The 21,111-nt window shown below is 47.3% G+C and overlaps 2 protein-coding genes across 2 annotated transcripts in view; one reads left to right on the top strand and one right to left on the bottom strand.

Annotated features, from left to right (window-relative positions):
* Positions 1-21,111, top strand: part of LOC147716816 (twisted gastrulation protein homolog 1-A-like) — an 89,046-nt gene that overhangs the window by 41,268 nt on the left and 26,667 nt on the right. Inside the window, exons 2-3 of the mRNA XM_086923759.1 lie at positions 5,003-5,171; positions 5,958-6,057. Coding sequence (XP_086779885.1) covers positions 5,046-5,171; positions 5,958-6,057 — 226 coding nt within the window. The 5' untranslated portion in view covers positions 5,003-5,045. The remainder of the gene's footprint in view (positions 1-5,002; positions 5,172-5,957; positions 6,058-21,111) is intronic.
* On the bottom strand, positions 9,945-11,489 carry LOC147716817 (endogenous retrovirus group PABLB member 1 Env polyprotein-like). The gene has a single exon (XM_086920440.1). The coding sequence runs from the start codon at positions 11,487-11,489 to the stop codon at positions 9,945-9,947; it is 1,545 nt and encodes a 514-aa protein (XP_086776566.1).

Raw genomic sequence — 21,111 nt, 5'->3', positions numbered from 1 at the left:
GTTCTTGATCGGAATTCGGAGTTGTCCAATAACTATCGCCTCCCTGCTGTATTCTTCCAACAGAATTCGCAAGGCAAATCTGGGTGAATTCTGGAGGGTAAAATGGCAATAAAAATACAAAACTTGCGGATTTCAGTGTGATAAACGTGTTAGCCGCAGGTTATGCCCCATTGCAGGGTTGGATTGGGATTGAAAATCGGCCCGGGCACGCAAAAAAAAGTGGCCCACATTTGCATATTACATTGCCGCAAAACACTGCTTCAGCGAAATGTTATTAAAAAGGTGTGGGGGAAGCGTTAAAAATAAAATGCAAGGATTAGTTAACACTGATGAAACACACCTGAAGACGAGGGAGGCCACTTTTGCTCAGGCCCCTACCCCGCTCAATATGCATACATTAATGGGCCGGACCAGCAAAACAAAAGGAGTGACACCTCTGCCCCTTGGTAAAAGGGAGGTAATGGACGCCCATTTACCTCCAGAAAGGCCACTCAATCAGAACCCAACTGGGCCGTTGGTGGCATGGAACAACTCAGAAACCGCCCAAATCGGCCCCCAAGCTGCTCAAAAAGCAGCCCACAGCTGGAGCCCTGACACCGCCCCCTCGGGCATTGCCCGAGTGCCCTCATTACCAATCCGACGCTGCCCCATTGAGATGTGGGTAGACTTCGAATAAGAGATATTCCATGCACTTAGTAAATACCTCAGCCTATGGTGTAGGCGTTTACCAAGTGCAGTAAACACTTGCCCCCATTTTGTGTTACTTTGACTCTGATCCTTGTCTTACCACTGAGGTGCTAGCACAACCTGTCGACATGTAGTATGTAGTATGAAAACATGTAAACTAGTAGTAGTGTATGGCCCTTGCTGATAGTAGTGCATGGCCCTTGCTTTGTTTCCTTGATCATCACCTTATAATCAATAAAGGTATTACAACATATTTATATGTAGGAATGTGTGTTGATGATGGGTTTAGAGTTTTGAGATGTAGTGCTTTGCTTCTAGTTTTGATCTGTGTTTTTAGGCATGTGTTAAGTTTGGTTACACTGGATATTTGGTGTAAGATAGGAGTGCTCTGCAACCCCAGTGCCAGCAACAAAGACATCACACCCTCGCAAGACCTCTGCGACTCACACACCTTGTTCTTTCACCGCAAGATCGCCAACATACACAACAGCTTCGGCTCACAGACCAACGACCCAACCACTGAACCAACGCACCCAACCGCCACCCTCTGCACCTGGAACCCGGTCAGCACCGAAGACACCACACGCACCATGAACACCATCTACTCCGGCTCCCCTACCAACCCATGCCCACACCACATCTTCAACAAAGCCGACTCCATCATCGCACCCCAACTCTGCGATGTCATCAACAGCTCCTTCGCATCAGCCACCTTCCCAGAGAGCTGGAAGCATGCCGAACTCAGCGCCCTCCTGAAAAAACCCGACGCGGACCCCACGGACCTTAAGACCCTCCGACCCATCTCGCTCCTCCCGTTTCCTGCCAAAGTCATTGAGAAGACGGTCAACAAACAACTCTCCGCCTTCCTCGAGACAAACGGATCCCTCGACCCATCACAGTCCGGCTTTCGAGCCAACCACAGCACCGAGACCGCCCTCATCACAGCCACCGACGACATCAGGTCTATGTTCGACAACGGGGAAACCGCCGCACTCATCCTCCTAGACCTCTCAGCAGCCTTCGACACGGTATGCCACCGCACCCTGATACAACGCCTCAGCGACACGGGAATCCAAGGCGCCACCTTAGAATAGATCACCTCGTTCCTCGCCGGCAGAACCCAGAGAGTCCGCCTCCCCCCATTCCGGTCAGCAGCTACCGAAGTCATTTGTGGCATCCCACAAGGATCCTCGCTCAGCCCCACCCTCTTCAACGTCTACATGAGCCCCCTCGCAGCCATCGCATGCAAACACAACCTCAACATCATCTCCTACGCCGACGACACACAGCTGATACTCTCCCTCACCAACAACCCCGCCACCACCAGAACCAGCCTCCAGGAAGGAATGAAGGATGTCACGGAATGGATGAAGCTCAGCCGCCTGGAGCTGAACTCTGACAAAACGGAAGTCCTCATCCTCGGACTCTCGCCCTCCGCCTGGGACAACTCCTGGTGGCCACCTGCCCTGGGCACCGCACCCAAGTCAACAGACCTCGCATGCAACCTGGGCTTCATCCTGGACTCTTCCCTCACGATGACCAAGCAAGTCAACGCCGTCTCATCGTCCTGTTTCAACACCCTGCGCATGCTCCGAAAAATCTTCCGATGGATCCCCACCGCACCCAGGAAGGCGGTCACCAAGGCCCTCGTCACCAGCTGCCTGGACTACGGAAACACCCTCTACGCCGGGACCACAGCCAAGCTCCAGACAAGACTACAGCGCATCCAGAATGCCTTGGCAAGACTCATCTTGGACATCCCACAGCCACATCTCTGCCCACCTGAAGGACCTGCACTGGCTCCCCGTCAGCAAGAGGATCACATTCCAACTCCTCACCCACGCACACAAGGCTCTCCACGGCGCGGGCCTCAGGTACCTCAACAACCGCCTCGCATTCTACACGCCTACCTGCCAGCTCCGCTCCGCCAGCCTCGCCCTCGCCACCGTCGCACGGATTCACAAAACCAACGCTGGAGGAAGATCCTTCTCCTACCTGGCAGCCAAGACATGGAACTCCCTCCCCACCCACCTCCGGCTGACACAGGACCATCTTGCCTTCAGGAAGCAACTCAAGACCTGGTTGTTCGAGCAGTAGCGACCCCCTCTGCGCCTTGAGACCCTAAAGGGTGAGTAGCGCGCTCTACAAATTCCTTGATTGATCGATTGATTGATTGGGTGTTGGGTGTGCTTTGACGTTGGCACTGCAGTTTGATTTGGGTGCTGGCCATTAATTGTTAGATTCCGTTTTTTATGGAGTTTGCTTATTAGATTTGAGTGTTCTAAACATGTACGGTCTAACTCACACAAAAAAAGAAAATGTGCACCCAGAAAGATTCTCGTACAAATGGCTGTAAACGTGCTACTTTTTTAGAATTCTAAAACATTGGCAGTAATAGTCTTGAAAGCTAAGCTAGTTGCAGGTTTTCTGTTTACTACTGTCAAAGACATGTGACATCAAGCGTGCAACGCCCATTGGGCTCAACAGGCTTCATCCCCCTTAAAACCCCCCACCCCACCCCCCTCCCCCCCGTTGTGTGTGACAGCCCGCCTGAGACAGCTTGCTGGGCTGACACACAGACACTGTTTGAGCAGCCAGTCGCATTCGAGTACTTCACAGGTCACAATCAAACCCCCACCCCCGAAACTTTTATCACCCCACCCGAAATTTGTCTCTAGTTGTGCCTCTGTGTGACATTATTACGTGTTGCTATTTCTCCAATGTGTAATTGTCTACAGCATACATATTTACACAATTGGCAAAGGCAGGCCCTTAGATAATTGCACTCTTTTTCCTTTTTTTTCCTAAGCAAAAACATTTTTCTTATGGCAAATATCTTACATCTGCAAACTCACCAACTTTGGAGATGTTTCTGTTCCCCTTCACAACCTGGAAGTGAATCTACTATAGCTTTGTGTCAGGGCAAATCTCCAACCATTTCCAAGTGGGGAAAGGGTCGAAGAGGACTTTGTAAATATCTACAATCTCTCACGACCAGCCACGCCTTGATCCACCCACTCCTGAAATCCAGCATTGGATTTACAACTGTATCATTGTATGAAGTCGTGGCATACATTTACACAGAGGTAAATGCAGTTATGCCTGCTAGAAATGTATCTTTGTGGATACCAGGCAGATGTAAATGGAGACATTGTGAAAATTAAGCATAGGATTAGCACCAGAATGGCTTTGTAATTTTGGCGTATAGTGTTGTATTCCAGTGCTTTTATCGTGGAGTGCATAGTTTGGGAAACAACCTTTTACAACACAACTTTTACAACGCACTACCATTACAACGAAACTTTTACAACACAACATCCATTTCAACGCATGCATTTATAACGCACCCATTACAACGCATGACACTACAACGCACACCACTACAACGCATGTCATTACAACACAGTCATTACAACACATACCATTACAACGCATAGCATTACAACACATAGTACCCTTACACTATCCAACACTTACCCTACTGTTGCACCCCCTGGAGTTAGAATAGTAATTTTTACCCCTACACTATCCAACACTTACCCTACTGTTGCACCCCCTGGAGTTAGAATAGTCATTTTTACCCCTACACTATCCAACACTTACCCTACTGTTGCACCCTATGGAGTTAGAATAGTAATTTTTAACCCTACACTATCCAACACTTACCCTACTTTTGCACCCCCTGGAGTTAGAATAGTAATTTTAACCCCTACACTATCCAACACTTACCCTACTGTTGCACCCCCTGGAGTTAGAATAGTAATTTTTACCCCTACACTATCCAATACTTACCTTACATGCAATGTAATGTTATGCGTTGTAATGGTATGCGTTGTAAATGTAGTATGTGTTGTAGTGGAATGCGTTGTAAAGTCAGTTTCAAAGAATTCGTTGTAATGGCATGCGTTGTAATGGTATGCGTTGTAATGGATGTTGCGGTGTAAAAAATGCGTTGTAAAGGTAGGCGTTGTAAAAGTATGCGTTGTAACGTCATACATCCCATAGTTTGGGTGCTGGATATTGAGTGTTGGAAGTGGGTTATCTGGGTGCTGAATTTGGGTTTTGTAGAAATTGAGTCTCATATTTAGGCGATCTAGGCATTTAGACTCTGGAGTATTATAGTTATAATATAAATGTGTGCCCAGAGCATAATGGTATTACGTTTGGATGCTCTAGAAATTGGATTTTAGAAGCGTGAGCTCTTGGCATTGGATGCTGGGAATCAGGTGTTGATCTTGGTTGGTCAATCCCTGTCCCACTTCCTCACATTTCTCACTTCTACTTAATTTCTTTTCTCTATCTCTTCTCCTTTCAGAATACCTGGAAATTCTATTTCAGCACTTCCATAAATGCAGTGAATGAAGATGTGCTGGCCCAATGGCTGTGCGCTGATCCTGGCGGTCATGTGCTATTCTCTCATCTACCCTGCGAATGGCTGTAATAAAGCCCTATGCGCCAGTGACGTCAGCAAGTGCCTCCTGCAGGTAAACAACAGGAGACAACTAACCATTTCTTCACATAAACATACTGGCTAGTAAGTAGATTGGGATAGTCAAGTGTCATGTCAACGCTAACCGACACTAACGTCATAACGCTGAGTGGGAAAAGAAATGAAATTGATATGTTGACATTTCACATGAAGGATGGGTTATGTTGCTGCCATAATTGTGTTGGAAGCACAACTATGTCTACCTAAAAAGAGAGGCCAAGAACTCGACAAGTAGCTAAAGACACATCTCTTAACGGAGCACCACATCTGTCACTGTTGTGAACCTCCCTGCTCCAGTGGGCTTTGGAGTCAACAACCAAGCGACTCTCCCACATGTCACACCTTCCACAGCTGCTGAACGGCTATTGGATCATTCCAGGCCTCCCACTTACACGTACAGCACTCTTTTACTCCCTATCTAACATTGTGCTTGTTGAAGGAAAATCACAAACAAAGTACTTTTCCTGGATTGGTTATGCTCGTTTGATTATTCAGTAAAAAGAAAGTGATGGTCTCACATGGCGAGGTTAGGAGGAAACTATTAAACACTGGGTGCCCGTGACTTATTTTCCTTCTTGCTGCCTTGGGGCTAAGTCAGGGAAAAACACAGGGTGGTTATTCACAAGCCCTTTGCGCCGCCAGTGCGTCACTTTTTTGCAATAGAAACTTTGCCTACTTTGTATTTTGCCTAGTCTTTGCTAGAAAACCCTGTTAGTTTTTCAGTGGCTGTATTTGGTACTCCTCCAGGGCAGGCTGTGACATGTTCTGGTGCTCTCCACAGGAGTTGTGCCAGTGCCAACCCAAAGAGGCAGGCTGTCCATGCTGCAGGGAGTGTGCCCTCTGCCTAGGGACACTGTGGGAGCCGTGCTGTGGCTGTGTAGGTAAGTATAAGAACACACTTCACATCTGGTATGGTGTCTCCAACATGGCGTGAAAATGAAATGTGGTGTTACAGATGACCGGGACTGAGTGACCTCCTAGGGTTTCCTGGTGAGGTTGATGTGCGCCGATGAGTAAGGTTTCTAGCAGAGGGTGTTGTAGCATACATGACTAATATTTCTAATGGGAAGGTTCTAAATGGCTGTATGTATGTGTCCTGTAATATTCTGCTTATATGTGGATGATTTTCCCATTTGGGGTGCTGCTATCCCTGGGTAGTGGGTCAAGGTGGGATTAATATTTTAACTGGGGTGTTTTCTGGAGCTCAGTGTAGACTGTCCTGCAGGAGAGAGATGTAACCAGTAGATGATAGTGTTTAAAATGGGGATGATATGACCACATGTGGTGATATCTCAAGATGGAGTTGAAATGTCTAACTGAGAGGACCTGTCTTCAGCTGCAGGTCGTTTATACAGAAAATGATGATGTTCTCAGCTCGGGTGGTGCATCCAGATGGTAATTCTGCATTCAGCTGTGTGGTGCTTAACTGTGGGTGAGGTGTTCGTTGGTGGTATGCTAGCCAGGAGCAATATGCATGCTATAAGCGCAGTATATTCGGCTGTGGGTGAGGTGCCAAAGGTGGGAAAGGGTTGTGTTAACCAGAAGATCAGGACTGAAATGGTGTAATGTGGCCACCTGCTTTATGGTACTTTTAAAAGGATGTGTCTAGCATTGTCTATCTGAAGGTGTTGTGTCCTTCTAGAACTAATGATGTATTGACCTTAGAGTTACCTTTTTCATGGAGGGAGAAGGGGTGATGTGTCCAACTGAGTGATATATATTCAACTTCTTTTTGAAATTAACAAACATTATCAGTAGTGATCCTAGAAAGGTATGCAAGTTGCAAGATTTCAGTCTTACTACTGCCCAAATGGCATGAACAATTTTATGAGTTGCTACTTCTCTAGGTGTAATTGCATGCACTGTACATTTACACATTGGGTAATGGCAGCCTACTGTGTAATGAAAAATTACTTACCTTTGGTAGAGACTCTTTCTAGCTGCAGATTCCTTATGTTAGAATTTTACCTAGGCGTCAGACTGGACCCGGAAGATTTTCAAGTACCCTGTACGCCGGTGGCATAATTCGGCAATGCGTCGGCATTGTGCGCGCTGGAAGCAAACAAGAGAACCTCAAATAAAGGTACAGAAAGAGCGTTCAATGTTGTGGAAACCACACCATGATACAAACTTATCTCTATGGCAGGCGTATACCGACTTGATGGAGGGATGCCTGGCTGCCAGAATAACATCACAGAGTTCGGGAGGAAGGTTGAAAGCTGTCAACCTATGCTGCTCAATCTCCACACATGAAGGTGAGGGGGTGTGCTGGTTGGTGTGTAGGACCCTCCCCCATTGCTGTAACAGAAGATCCTCTTGAGGAGGCAGCCTGACTGGAGACTGCTGGTCATGCTCAACAGCGTTGGAAACTAACCCTTCATGCCCAATCTGGAGCCACAAAAATGACTTGGGCCCAGTCGTTCCTGATTTTCTTGAGAACTCTAGGCAGGAGTTGCATTGGCGGAAAGGCGTAGGAGGCCAAAGCTCCACTCAAGAAGAAAAGCCTCTCCGAGAGAGAGTCACCTTGGAAACTCCAGGATGTAAAACTGCAGACATTGAATGTTTTTGGAGGTGGCAAACAGATCTAACCAAGGCTCTCCCCACTAAAGAAAGAGACCTTGCGCCACCTCTAGTAGAGGCACATTTCAAGATCCGCTAGGCATCTTCAGCTGAGTTTGTCCACTTTGGTGTTCAGAGAGCCAGCCAGGTATTGAACCATCAGGGAATTGCCCTGATATTCTAGCCATGTCCAAAAATGCAGGGCCTCTTGACAGAGGGTCCACAACACCACCCCACCCTGTTTGTTGCAATACCATGTGCCATTGCCCTTCAACACCTGCACCAGCCTTCCCCTGATAGAAGGAAGAAAGACTTTCAATGCCAAGCTATTCACTTGAAGCTCCAACGTGCTGATGTGGAGCTTGGACTCCGCCTGAGGCCAGAGTCCTCTGATCTCCACCTCTCCCAGATTGATGCTCCAGCTCAGGAGTAATGCATCTGTCACTACAGTCAGATTTGATTGGGGAAGACAGAGGGGTCTGTCACTGACCCAATCGTGGTTTGTTAGCCAGCACTGCAGATCTCTTGCAGTTTTATCCCAAGATCGGAACCGTGTCGTTGAGATTCCCCTGTTACTCTGACCACTAGACTTCAAGTCACACTGCAGAGCCTGTATATGCAACTGGCATGATTAACAAGCAGGATGGATGAGGCCCAAAAGCCACAGTGTCAGTCTCACCAAAATGCAAGATAGAGGCAGAAACATCGGATTCATAGCCTGAATATCCTGGACTCGCCACTCAGGAAGATAAGAACTGCTCCAATGGAAGGGAGCATTTGACACGGAGTTGGTGCGACTTTGCATGTTGATAACGACCTTCAGCGAGTGCAGGAGGTTCCCCATAGTCTGTAGGTAGGAGACAACTTCCTGGGGTGAGCCCTCCTTCAACAGCCAATTGTCGAGGTACTGTAAGACTGGAACCCCCTACCTCCGCAGATGAGCTGCAACCTCTGACCATCACTTTCACGAACTCCCGACCACACTCCGAGGGGCAGACAGGACTTGGGCAAGTGTGAGCATTTTGGCATTCTCTTTTTTCCCGAAGAGGTTGAGAAGGCACAGATCTAGAATAGGACAAAGTCCTCCACCCTTCTTTGGCACAAAATGTAGCAGGATTAATAGCCACTACCTACTTCTGATGCAGGCGCTCTCCCTATGGCTCACCTGGCCAAGAGATCCTGTACTTCTTGACAGAGCAAGGACAGCTGCTCCGTATTTTTCTTGAATACGCTGCTGTGGTGCAGCACAAATTCACAGTTGCCCTGAGAGCAGCGTGAAGGACTGGGCTATTCTAAGGCCCAGCGGTGCCAGGGAACAACACCTGAAACCTTCGTGGGTTACCTGTTCCGGCGTACAAATCACAGAGACACGGGACACTTCCTTCGGCGTCAAAGATCAGCGTTTATTTACTGCAGGGATACAGAAATCGCAAGAAGTGCACTACGTGTAGGTTCTGAGAGACTGCTTCGAATTGCAACAGTGGATCGCTCCTTTTATACATATTTTAGTCATGGCACAACATGGCGAACAAAAGGTTACAACTCATTCCCACAGTAAACTTCAAAAGGGTTGCTTTCATGTATTCAGGAGCCCGGAACATAATTACAGTAGCATCGCCGGTTCCCAACTGTAAAAGTACGTTATCCCACCATTAAGTACATTCTATTCTAGCTGTAAACGAGTTAAGAAAAGAGACAGAAACAGGTCCAAGGAAAACAAGGATAAACAACAGATTGAAAAAGAGTGTAGGGGGCAATATCGGAAGCATGATTTCAGGATCAAAGGATTCGTGCCTAATGCATGCACGACTGAAACAATAGACCGGCACGGCAAGATGAGCCTCGAGCGGGGCCATCTGCCTTTGCAGTGTCATCCCCCTCGTCATAAAGACACCCTCAAAGAAACACGTGTCTTCCGCAAGAGCTTGGGAATACCAGGGTCACGAAGCGGACAGTGTCCGTTCGTTGGCTACTTGAGGGCAAGAGACAAAATGGATGTCATATCTAAAATGGAACCCGTGGGTTCAGATGAAGAAACCAACGAATAAGACGAACGATTCAAGGCAGCGTAGCGAAAACGCGTACACCCACTAAACTCGTCATTTGCGGTTCATAGATACCAAACTCGTCCATATTCGAACAAGTCAAAAACGCCATTATGATTCTCACGGAACCTCAGACGCTCCTTTTGCCCTCATGTAGGCAAGCACTAGTCTTTATCAGAATCGATCTCGATATTCATCAGATCGTTCAGATGTTGCTGTAGCATTATTCTATCCATCAATGCTTCCTTGGTAACAGATGGCCGTCTTATACACGTTGTAGCACAGAGGCCACATAAGGCAGGACCACACTGCACGCAAAGACAACAAGTGAATAGAAACGTGACAACAACCCCGATGATCATCAGAATCTTCCAACCCCACGTCGACATCAGGCCCCAAAACCATCCTAGTAACGTCCAATCACCTACGTCCACGTGTATGGACTCGGAGATCTTATGCAACTTCGAGATGGCTTGATATACAGTTGGAGCGTTATCAGGAATGAAAATGCAGCAACTCGAATGGATCACCTTGCACACACCACCTGCAAGAACAACGTCTAGAACCATACGGTTCTGCAATATCATAAGCCTATCCGCCTGAAGCTCTGCTGTCAGATTACCAAGAGCACTTGCAGTTATGTTAGCAGTCGATTCGACCACACGAGTCAACTGTCTCAGGTTCCTACTATTAACCATAGGTCCCCAAAACGGCAGGAAACCCTTAAAGAAGTCTCCTGCTTCTTGACCGGCAGTGTCCTCTTTGCTAATAACGCCTCTCACAACTCTAATCTTGTGATAGTCCGAGGCAACTGTGAAAGTCGGTGGCAACAGATTCGCAATATAACAGGTGCCCGAGAAGTCACGGGGCAACCATGTATATGCGCGATCGTAACATACAAAGTATGTACCCTTGGCAGTCAGGAAAACAGGGGAAGAGAGCATCGGTAAAACATATGTTTCAGTACAAGCACTCTTCCCAAGCTGAGCTCGCGGATTTCGACCAAGACCTTGCAAGCAGAAATTACCGAGATGGGGTACGATCCAGATCGGAGACGAGCTTTTAAGCTGTCTATCACCCACTGACATGCTATACTCAGCCTTACTCAGGTCCTTGTATGCTCGCACCTCTTCCTCCGGAATAAGCGAAGCATCAAAAATATCTCTATCTAAGTCAGCAATCGCTATTGCCAAAGTCTTATGGTACGGGCCGGGACCAAGACCTGCAGAGCGTGGCTCTCGATGGGGGTAGGAATCAAGTGCACTACGGAACATAGTTTGGAATGCCCGAGCTGACCCCTGGGAGCTGTAAGGAAGGACCAAATACGGAATACCCCTATCCATGGTATGTGGCATTAACCCACACACCCAACAGTTAGTAGTATTCATCACCAACTGATGCTGATGTAGGAGCTGGACAAAGGAGTTGTTCATGAATTCTGCACGTCTAACCTGTTCATGTTGGGGCAGAGGATGAAAGGAATGTGGAGAAACAGTGGGAGTAGAATTCAGTTCAGAAGAAGAAGAAGTAGGTGAAGCGGAAGGCAATAACGACTGTATTCCAAAATACACTCCACCCACCAATAACATAGAAACAGTCAGAAACAGCAGGAATACCTGAAACAGAAAGCATTTTGTTTGTACAACCTTATGCAACTTCGATCTTTGAGCTGACATCCTCTCTTCTTCCGACAACTTAGAGAAATCCATCCTCTAAAAACCGTCCGTAACGTTCTTGACGCACTTCGTTCTGAGTAGCGATTATCAATTCCCAGGAGTTCCCCAGAATCGACAAAAGTAACCAACCTAGTGTCTGGAACCTGCTAAACAGAAGGAAGTACCCGCATGGCCCTATGGTCAACCCGGATGAAAGGTTTTCTTAATCAAACATTCAATTTTAATACAAATCTCCTAGCTGTGGAAAAAGAGAAACCCACGTGAAAAAGAACTCAAAAATTAATAGAAGATGCAATTGTTCATAATGTTCGTAACAACAGTAAGGGGGTAATATGAATTCAAAAAGAAAAGCAAAAAGGGATTTCTTTATTAGTCTTTGTCACGTGAACGAAGGAAATATCTACTTCTTCCAGGACGAGTCTGTTCTTCAAATAATTGGTCAGATTGCGAAACAGCGTTCGATCGATCAGATGACAGTTCAGGCCTTGAATTCTCCAGTGCTGACGATTCAACAGATGTATCTGGCTGCAATGAATTGTTTCCTACAGGTTGAGCATCACTAAACGGCACAAAACGTAGAGGGGTCTCTGTTTCCGTTGCGGCAATTCCAGTTCAAACCCAAGAATCTGTTGGCAAAGGGATCGGGACTTTCTTGGTGTGGGTGACATGCACCCAATTCTTTCTGCCTTCCAACCGAACTGAGTCCTTGTTGCCAGCAAAACTTGGAAGGGACCCACAAATCTTGGCTCCAAATTGCGCTTTCTCCCAAAGTTGCGGGTGACAACCCAGTCACCCGGTTGGAGCCGATGTCCAGGACCCTCTGTCTGTGCCGGTAGAGCTTCAAAAACCTGTTGACGAATTAACCTCAGTTTAGCAGTCAGATCATGAAGATAATCAATCAACATTGGGTATTCGAGACTATCAAATGCCTTAGGCCTCGGGACTCCCCAAATGTTCGCAGGACGACCGAACACAATCTCATATGGGCTAAGCCCTACTCGAGAGTGCACAGTCGCCCTGGTCGACAAGAGAGCTAGGGGCAAGGCATCGGGCCATGACAAACCAGTCGTAGCTTGAATCTTAGCAAGTTTCAGTTTCAGAGTGCCATTGTACCCTTCGACTAAACCTGCCGACTGGGGATGATTGGCGCTATGGAGTTTCTGTTGTATTCCAAGGCCCTTACACACACTCTTCATCACACTCCCCACAAACTCACTTCCGTTATCCGACCATACAATCCATGGCATTCCATACCGAGGAAAGTATTCCTTCAGTATGACTTTCGCTGTGGACAGGGCAGTATTATCTTTAAGAGGATAGGCCTTAATCCATCTTGAGAACGCGCAAACCACAACTAAAACATATTTCAGGTTATTGCATCTCTCCATATGGATGAAGTCCAATTGGATAACCTCAAAGGGACATGTAGGAGGAGCAAAATGGCCAGGTGGAGTGGGGGCGCCCTTGCCAGGATTATACATCATACATACCATACAATTCTTAACCACTCTCTCAGCACACTTAGCAATACCATCATTCTTCCATACAGGGGACAACAACTTACATATACATTTCACGCTAATATGTGACAAGCCGTGAGCCATAGTCACAACGGCTAGCACATATGCATCTGGTAACATCCACCTCTGACATTCCGACAAATCAATTCAACAGCCATGCGCATCTAACTTTCCCGTGCTTTCTTTCCACTTAGTTTTTTCAGTTTCGGTGGCCTCATTCTGAATCGCTTTCACGCTTTCAACAGTGTCCTCACACATACCAGTCTCCGCCGGCCACCTCACTGAACTGGTAACATACATTCGGGTTGCAAGATTCTTAGCTGTTTCCTTAGCAATCTCATCCGCAAACGCGTTACCACGACCAACATCATCCGTAACCTTTCGGTGCGCGCTGCATTTAATGATTGCCACCTGCTTTGGCAATGTAAGTGCATCCAAAAGATCGTTCACGAGCTGTCCGTGTTGGATCTTCGTGCCATGCGATGTCATAAATCCTCTTTCTCTCCACAATCGACCAAAGCTATGTGCAACACCAAACGCATATTGACTATCTGTAAACACATTCACTCGCTTTCCCTTAGACAAAACACACGCTCTCGTCAACGCAATCAACTCTGCCGCTTGCGCTGAATTCTGGCTTAATCTCGCAGTTTCCACAACCGTACTCAACGTCACCACAGCATACGCAGTCGTCACATCACCATTCGGCAACTTGAAACACGAACCCTCAACATACAAAGTAACATCGGGATCTGCCAATGGACTGTTTTTTAGGTCAACACAACCCTTCGTTTCTTCCTCAGTTCGTAAATAGCAATCATGTGGTGGTACATCATCTGATTCCATATTAGTCGGCAACAATGTCGCCGGATTCAGCACATTACAACGCTTGATCTGTATATGACTTGCAAAATGCGTCACCTCATAACCAGACAACCTTGCATTCGTCAAGTGTTGAGTTTTTGTTTGATTCAAGAGAGTGTCAACTGCATGCGGAACCATCACCGTAAGCATATTATCCATGACCAGTCCTGCAGATTTGCGGATGGACACCGCAGCTGCCGCTGTCGCTCTTAGAGAACTCGGCAATGCTCTAGCTACTGGGTCCAAGGTCGAGGAAAAATATGCACATGGACGCTGCTTACCGCCAAATTGTTGCGTCAAAACACTCAACGCACAACCTTCTCTCTCGTGAACGTATAGTGTAAACGGCTTACTGTAATCAGGAGTACCCAACACAGGAGCCGAACACAACGCATCACGCAATTCAGAAAAACTTTTCTGACACTCTTCAGTCCATGGCAAAGGAGTCGGAACATCCTTGTACGTGAGGGCTAACAATGGCTTCGCTAGCAATGAAATATTTGGAATGCATTGCCTTCAGTATGACGTGATATCTAGAAAGGCACGCACATCTCTCTGAGTTGTTGGCACAGTCATTCGAGCAATCGCTGCAATTCTTTCTGGGGTCAACCTTCTTCCCTCCTTTGACAATAAGTGACCTAGATAGGTTACTTCTTGACAACAATATTGTAGCTTAGAAGGTGACACCTTGTGATGTAAGTCACAAAGATGCTGTAACAGCGATACTGTAGCCGTTTTGCAAATCTGCTTAGTGTCAGCAGCCACCAACAGATCATCAACGTACTGAATCAAAGCCGCGCCAGCCGGTAACACAAACGCATCAAGTTGACTCTTTAGGGCTTGGCTGTAGATCGATGAACTCTCACAGTAGCCCTGTGGAGCGCATTTAAACCTGAAGCTACGACCACCTAATGAGAAGCCGAATAGATCTCTGCTTTCCTCAGCAATCGGAATGCTAAAGAAAGCATTCTTCAAATCGATTACCGAGAACCAAGAGGCAGAGGCTGGAATCAGAGTCAGTACAGCCGTAATGTCAGGCACCACAGGAAATTGTGAAATCACAATTTTATTTACCTCTCTTAAATCAATGACAAAACGGTACACAGGAGGCTTGGATGGATCAGTTCGTTTCAAAATAGGTAACACCGGACTATTACACACATTTCCCCGAGTTTCCTCAATAACATCCTTCTTGATCAAGTCATAAATGATCGCTAATAGCGCTCGTTCACCATCAAGAGAGATACGATACTGGGGAATACGTGGTAATCGCACATTCGATTTCAATTGGACAACATAAGGTGATATGTCCAGCAGGCCCACGTCATTGGGACCTGTTGCCCACAAAGACTCAGGAAGAGAACTCAATTCCGGTGGAAACTTATCAGTTGACAAGTACATAGGAGAGATCACTCTCTGACCCAATGTAAGCTCCACTCCCACAGGAGAACAGTACAAAGTCGCATATAACCGTTTCAACAAATCCAGGCCCAAAAGATTCTCACCACAACCAGTAGTTAAAATCAAAGGAGCTTCTAGCTCACGAGGCCCAATTGTGAGGGGCAAAGGGCTAGAAACCGGATTGCTAACGGGGGCGCCAGAGAATCCAAAGGAAACATTCGTTAAGCCAGACAAAGGTGCGCCAGGGAGTTTCGAATGCATGATGGAACTTTTCGCTGCACCAGTGTCCAACAGAAAAGGCTCAACTACGCCCGATGTGGCAACTGCGACGTAAGGCCCTCTCTGATCGACCGGAACTGATACTACTCCCTCTCTTTGTCTGTGGCTGTCCTAGTACTTACCGTCAGCATCAATATCGTGCTCAACGTAATAGTCGTCTACATGATACTGTGCAGATCTACCTGATGATGAATCGCGCTGATCAAAGCAATTGTTCGAGTCTGATGAAGTGGTAGAACGCTCATTCTGATTCTGAGTGACACCATGACCTCTACCACGAGATGCCTGTTGAGGACCACTACGACCTCCTCGAGCCGAAACACCATTGTTTCGATCACGCAAAACCGGACAATTAAACTTCAAATGGCCCTCACCTCTACAATATGCGCATTGATTGTACCCAAGCATAGATCTCGGTGTAGAGGAGTCAGTACGCGACTGCGTCCTAGAAGACTGTGATTGTGATGTATTTTGCTGTTGTGAGTCATTGTTATTCGAGCGCGGAGGATACGCTTGTTGCAACAGAACCTTAGTTTTAAGATCTTTCGTTTTCTTATCTGCACGATCACTTTCTTCCTTTTCTCTGTTTTCATAATATTGAGCCGTGGCCAATATTTGAGCAGTAGTCGAAACAGCCCACTAACTTTCGGAATTTTTCAATTTGTTGCTTAGTTCAGGCAACAAATTCGATACAAATTTATCTACAAACAGTCTCTGACCTCCCTCAGTGCTCATATCCTGACCACTGTGATCGATAAATGCCTCCTCAAATCTGGTAAAGAAATCAGAGACACTCTCGTCCTTCTTTTGCTTGCACGCAGACAGTTTATCCCAATTAACTCTCATTGCCGGCATAAGTGTCTTCATAAGTGTAATAATCCTCTAGGGCAGATCAGTAATAAGCTGTTCAGGCTTAGCCCCGCCAACTTGTCGTCCGTCAGCCGCCGCAAGAGCAGCCCAATCACCGCCTAACTCGGCTACGTGATTCTCTTGACTGATTTTTGCCCAAATTGGTTGAGGTACTATATTACCGAACAACATGTCAATATCGGCGAGGTTCATAATAGTAGCATCCACTAATTGGGATAACTCCTTATAATAACCTGCCGGATTTTTGCGGGGGTCAGGTAAAGTTTGTTTCACCTGCAAAACTTCCGATCGCTTCCATGGGAGATGTATCCAAACTCTTTGGAAGTGTGGCAAAATAGCAGGATTAGCTGCAGCATCACCTGGCATCCACACTGGGGGAACTTCTCGCATGGGATACTGACCAGGTTGTGCCATCCACTCCTCAGTGTCATCATTAAACAATGCTCGAGGTTGTACTGTAGATCGAAAGGATAAGAGACGCTCTAAAGCACGTCGAACATTACTACCCACAATCATACCGTTCGAAAACTGATTCTGAAGTTCAGTCATTTCGGGCGGTACATTGTCTACCTCATCATTATCCCACTCCTCTCGTAAGGATTTACACATTTCCTCAAACACAAATCTTTGTGTGGGCTCATTAAATTGAGAGGACGTCTCGAAAACTATGCGCGGGGTGTACTTAGCAGGATGCCTAATCCACTTACGCGTCATTTTCACTAACGTCTCACTCTCCCTACCACCAGGAATTTGACTTCGTCTCTGAGAGACATCAGAAACATCGGACCCAAGGATCGGTCCAAATGGAGAGTAAAGATTAGCAACAGCATTAGGTATGCGACTATGAACAGAAGGAGAAGAGGAGAGAAGTACAGGGGCAACAACATGGGGACTGAACGTAGGAGCAGTAGGAGTAGCCAAGACAGCAGAAGTAGCAGAAACAACAGACTGAGAAGGTATAGGCAGTGGAGCAGTAGGAAGAAGGGCAGGTAAGGGAGCAGGGACAACTTGAGGAACAAGAGGATTCAGAAGGACAGGACCAACGGCAGGCTGACCAGCAGCTGCCGGAAAAACAGGTTGAGGAACAGGAGGAACTACAGGAGCTGTAGTATCCTGTGCGTATGGAGGTGGTGATTTCAGTAGATAGGACAGCAAAGGGTCCTCTACCGCTTCTTCTCCCTTCTTATCAGAACTGGACGGCAAAACAGGATAACACTTATCCACCGCCATATGTTGCAGTCTAGCAAAAACTTCCTTTTCCTTCTCTTCTTTGTCTCGCTGAAACTGCTCTGCATTTCGCATCACCGTAATGATACCTTCTCTCTTATTTTTCTTGATCTGTTTGATTTCTTTCTGCTTGGCCTCTTTGCGCCATAACCGAAAGGAATCAAACATGGCCGGCCTAGCTTTCTTTTGAAACAATTTTGCTTCAAGATTGTCCAAAATTGCAGTTTCGAAATTACCATGGGATGGCCAACTAAGGACACCATTGTCTTTAGTGTAGCGGATCCAATAATCATTATATACGATAGGACCCACTCCATGGCGACTATAAAGCTCATAGATCGGAGTTCCAACTGGAGGTATCGGACACGAGTCCTCCAATCGGGAATCCGCACCGCAACATTTAAAGAAACCAAACAAAGTACTACTGCCAGGCATCGTGCACACTAACCGCGTTTACAAACTTCAAGGGTTTATCGAATTACGATGTCCTCGCAAAAATGCAAGACCCTCGGTTTTTGGCAAATAAAACCCAACAACTAAGAACCAACAACTAAGAACCACAAATGTAATGGAACCATGCAAACAACCAAGTTTCAACAACAACGACCAAGGACTATGGGAGCGACCCACAAATACTTAACTGAAAGTGCAATGGCGTCACCAGGAAGGCCTGTCTATCGTCTCGCCGTACAAAGGACTACGCCAGGCACCAAAACAGGTCGACAGTCAGGGCATCAGTCCGTCGCAGCCGTCAGGAGGTGGGAATCTTCACGGGAAAAGTCTTCGGACCACTTATTTCGACAACAGGATCGATGAAGCGGGGTGCACCTTCCCTCGGAGATTTCACACAAAGTTCCTCACGATCGTCGGGCTTTGGACCGGTACCGTTGATGTCGCCCTACGTTGGGCGCCAACTGAAGGACTGGGCTATTCTAAGGCCCAGCGGTGCCAGGGAACAACACCTGAAACCTTCGTGGGTTACCTGTTCCGGCGTACAAATCACAGAGACACGGGACACTTCCTTCGGCGTCAAAGATCAGCGTTTATTTACTGCAGGGATACAGAAATCGCAAGAAGTACACTACGTGTAGGTTCTGAGAGACTGCTTCGAATTGCAACAGTGGATCGCTCCTTTTATACATATTTTAGTCATGGTACAACATGGCGAACAAAAGGTTACAACTCAGTTCCCACAGTAAACTTCAAAAGGGTTGCTTTCATGTATTCAGGAGCCCGGAACATAATTACAGTAGCATCGCCGGTTCCCAACTGTAAAAGTACGTTATCCCACCATTAAGTACATTCTATTCTAGCTGTAAACGAGTTAAGAAAAGAGACAGAAACAGGTGCAAGGAAAACAAGGATAAACAACAGATTGAAAAAGAGTGTAGGGGGCAATATCGTAAGCATCATTGCAGGATCAAAGGATTCGTGCCTAATGCATGCACGACTGAAACAATAGACCGGCACGGCAAGATGAGCCTCGAGCGGGGCCATCTGCCTTTGCAGTGTCATCCCCCTCGTCATAAAGCAAGAGCTTGGGAATCCCAGGGTCACGAAGCGGACAGTGTCCGTTCGTTGGCTACTTGAGGGCAAGAGACAAAATGGATGCCATATCTAAAATGGAACCCGTGGGTTCAGATGAAGAAACCCACGAATAAGACGAACGATTCAAGGCAGCGTAGCGAAAACGCGTACACCCACTAAACTCGTCATTTGCGGTTCATAGATACCAAACTCGTCCATATTCGAACAAGTCAAAAACTCCATTATGATTCTCACGGAACCTCAAGCGCATTCAGCATAATAAGGCACACTTTCCCTGTTTGCACCAGATGCACCTTGTTGTATCTTAACACAGGTAGCCGAAATGTCTTTGAAGTATTTCTTTATTAGTCTTGTAGTTGCAGGATAGTAATCATGTACAACTGTCCATTAGTCTGGTGTTCCTTAATCTCCAGTCCCACCAGGAGCAGTCTGCCTGCTGCTTAGCCCATCTTCCAACTGTCACCACTCATCCACACAGGCACCCAAGCATCACAGTCACACCAACATTCCACTTCCAACACTCATACTGGCTGAGCATTAGGGAGATAGGTAACCAGGGATAGATATGATAAAATAAGCAGGATATACCATATCCCCCTCGTTTTAAATAAAAAATGAAATCAATATAACAATCAATCAATCAATCAAAGACATTTATAGAGCGCACTACCTACCCGTAGGGTCTCGAGGCGCTTGGGGGGGGGGGGGGGGGTGCCGCTACTGCTCGAACAGCCAGGTCTTGAGCTTCTTCCTGAAGGAGAGGTGGTCTTGGGTCAGGCGCTGGTCGGCCGGGAGGGAGTTCCAGGTCTTGGCGGCCAGGTAGGAGAAGGACCTTCCTCCTGTGGTGGCTCTGTGGATGCGTGGGACGGCGGCGAGGGCGTGGGTGGCAGATCGGAGGTGGCGTTTGGGAGCGTAGAAGTTGATGCGGTTGTTGAGGTAGCTCGGGCCTTCATCGTGGAGAGCTTTGTGTGCGTGGGTAAGGAGGCGGAAGGTGATTCTCTTGTTGACCGGGGCCAGTGTAGGTCTCTTAGGTGTCCGGAGATGTGGCTGTGTCGTGGGATGTCGAGGATGAGTCTGGCTGAGGCGTTCTGGATGCGCTGGAGTCTCTTCTGGATCTTGGCGGTGGTTCCGGCGTAGAGTGCGTTGCCGTAGTCCAGTCGGCTGGTGACGAGGGCCTGGGTGACGGTCTTCCTGGTCTCTGTGGGGATCCACCAGAAGATCTTCCGCAGCATGCGCAGGATGTTGAAGCACGACGAGGAGACGGCGTTGACTTGCCTGGTCATGGAGAGGGAGGAGTCCAGGATGAAACCCAGGTTGCGTGCCTGGTCCGTCGGTTTGGGTGCGGTGCCCAGGGCGGGGGGCCACCAGGAGTCGTCCCAGGCAGAGGGCGAGGAGCCCAGGATGAGGACCTCCGTCTTATCTGAGTTCAGTTTCAGGCGGCTCGTCGTCATCCACTCGGCTACCTCTTTCATCCCTTCGTGCAGGTTGGCTCTGGCGGCGGCGGGGTCGTTGGTCAGGGAGAGGATCAGCTGGGTGTCGTCGGCGTAGGAGATTATGTTGAGGTTGTGTTGGCGTGCGATGGCCGCGAGGGGGCTCATGTAGACATAACAAGTGATGAACTATAAACAAGCATATACATAAGTAGAGAAAAAGTTCAAGACTCAGGGAAGGAACCTAAAATACAACTTTGCAAAAGTCTGAACACTATGTAACCTGGAAGGAAAGGTATATATTGACAAGCAACAATAAAACTTTGACAAGCAATATAATCCATCCTCCCCAATAAACAGTTTTTAAAAAAATGCATAAAATGTAGCAAAGGGTGAACCAACCCTTAGACAAACACCCATGAGCCAAAACTGTAGAAAGGGTGAAAGTAATGTGACTGGGACACAACCCTTAAGACCTACCCTGTGTGGGGGTGTAAAACCAAATTACACGAGAAG

This window comes from Lissotriton vulgaris, chromosome 5 (genome assembly GCF_964263255.1).
Source record: "Lissotriton vulgaris chromosome 5, aLisVul1.2, whole genome shotgun sequence".
Taxonomy (NCBI): Eukaryota; Metazoa; Chordata; class Amphibia; order Caudata; family Salamandridae; genus Lissotriton; species Lissotriton vulgaris.
This window is presented reverse-complemented; position numbering and strand designations above follow the sequence as displayed.

What these genes read in the sequence shown, in the direction of transcription:
- LOC147716817 (XM_086920440.1), bottom strand. Translation starts at nt 11,489, where the DNA reads ATGGATTTCTCTAAGTTGTCGGAAGAAGAGAGGATGTCAGCTCAAAGA.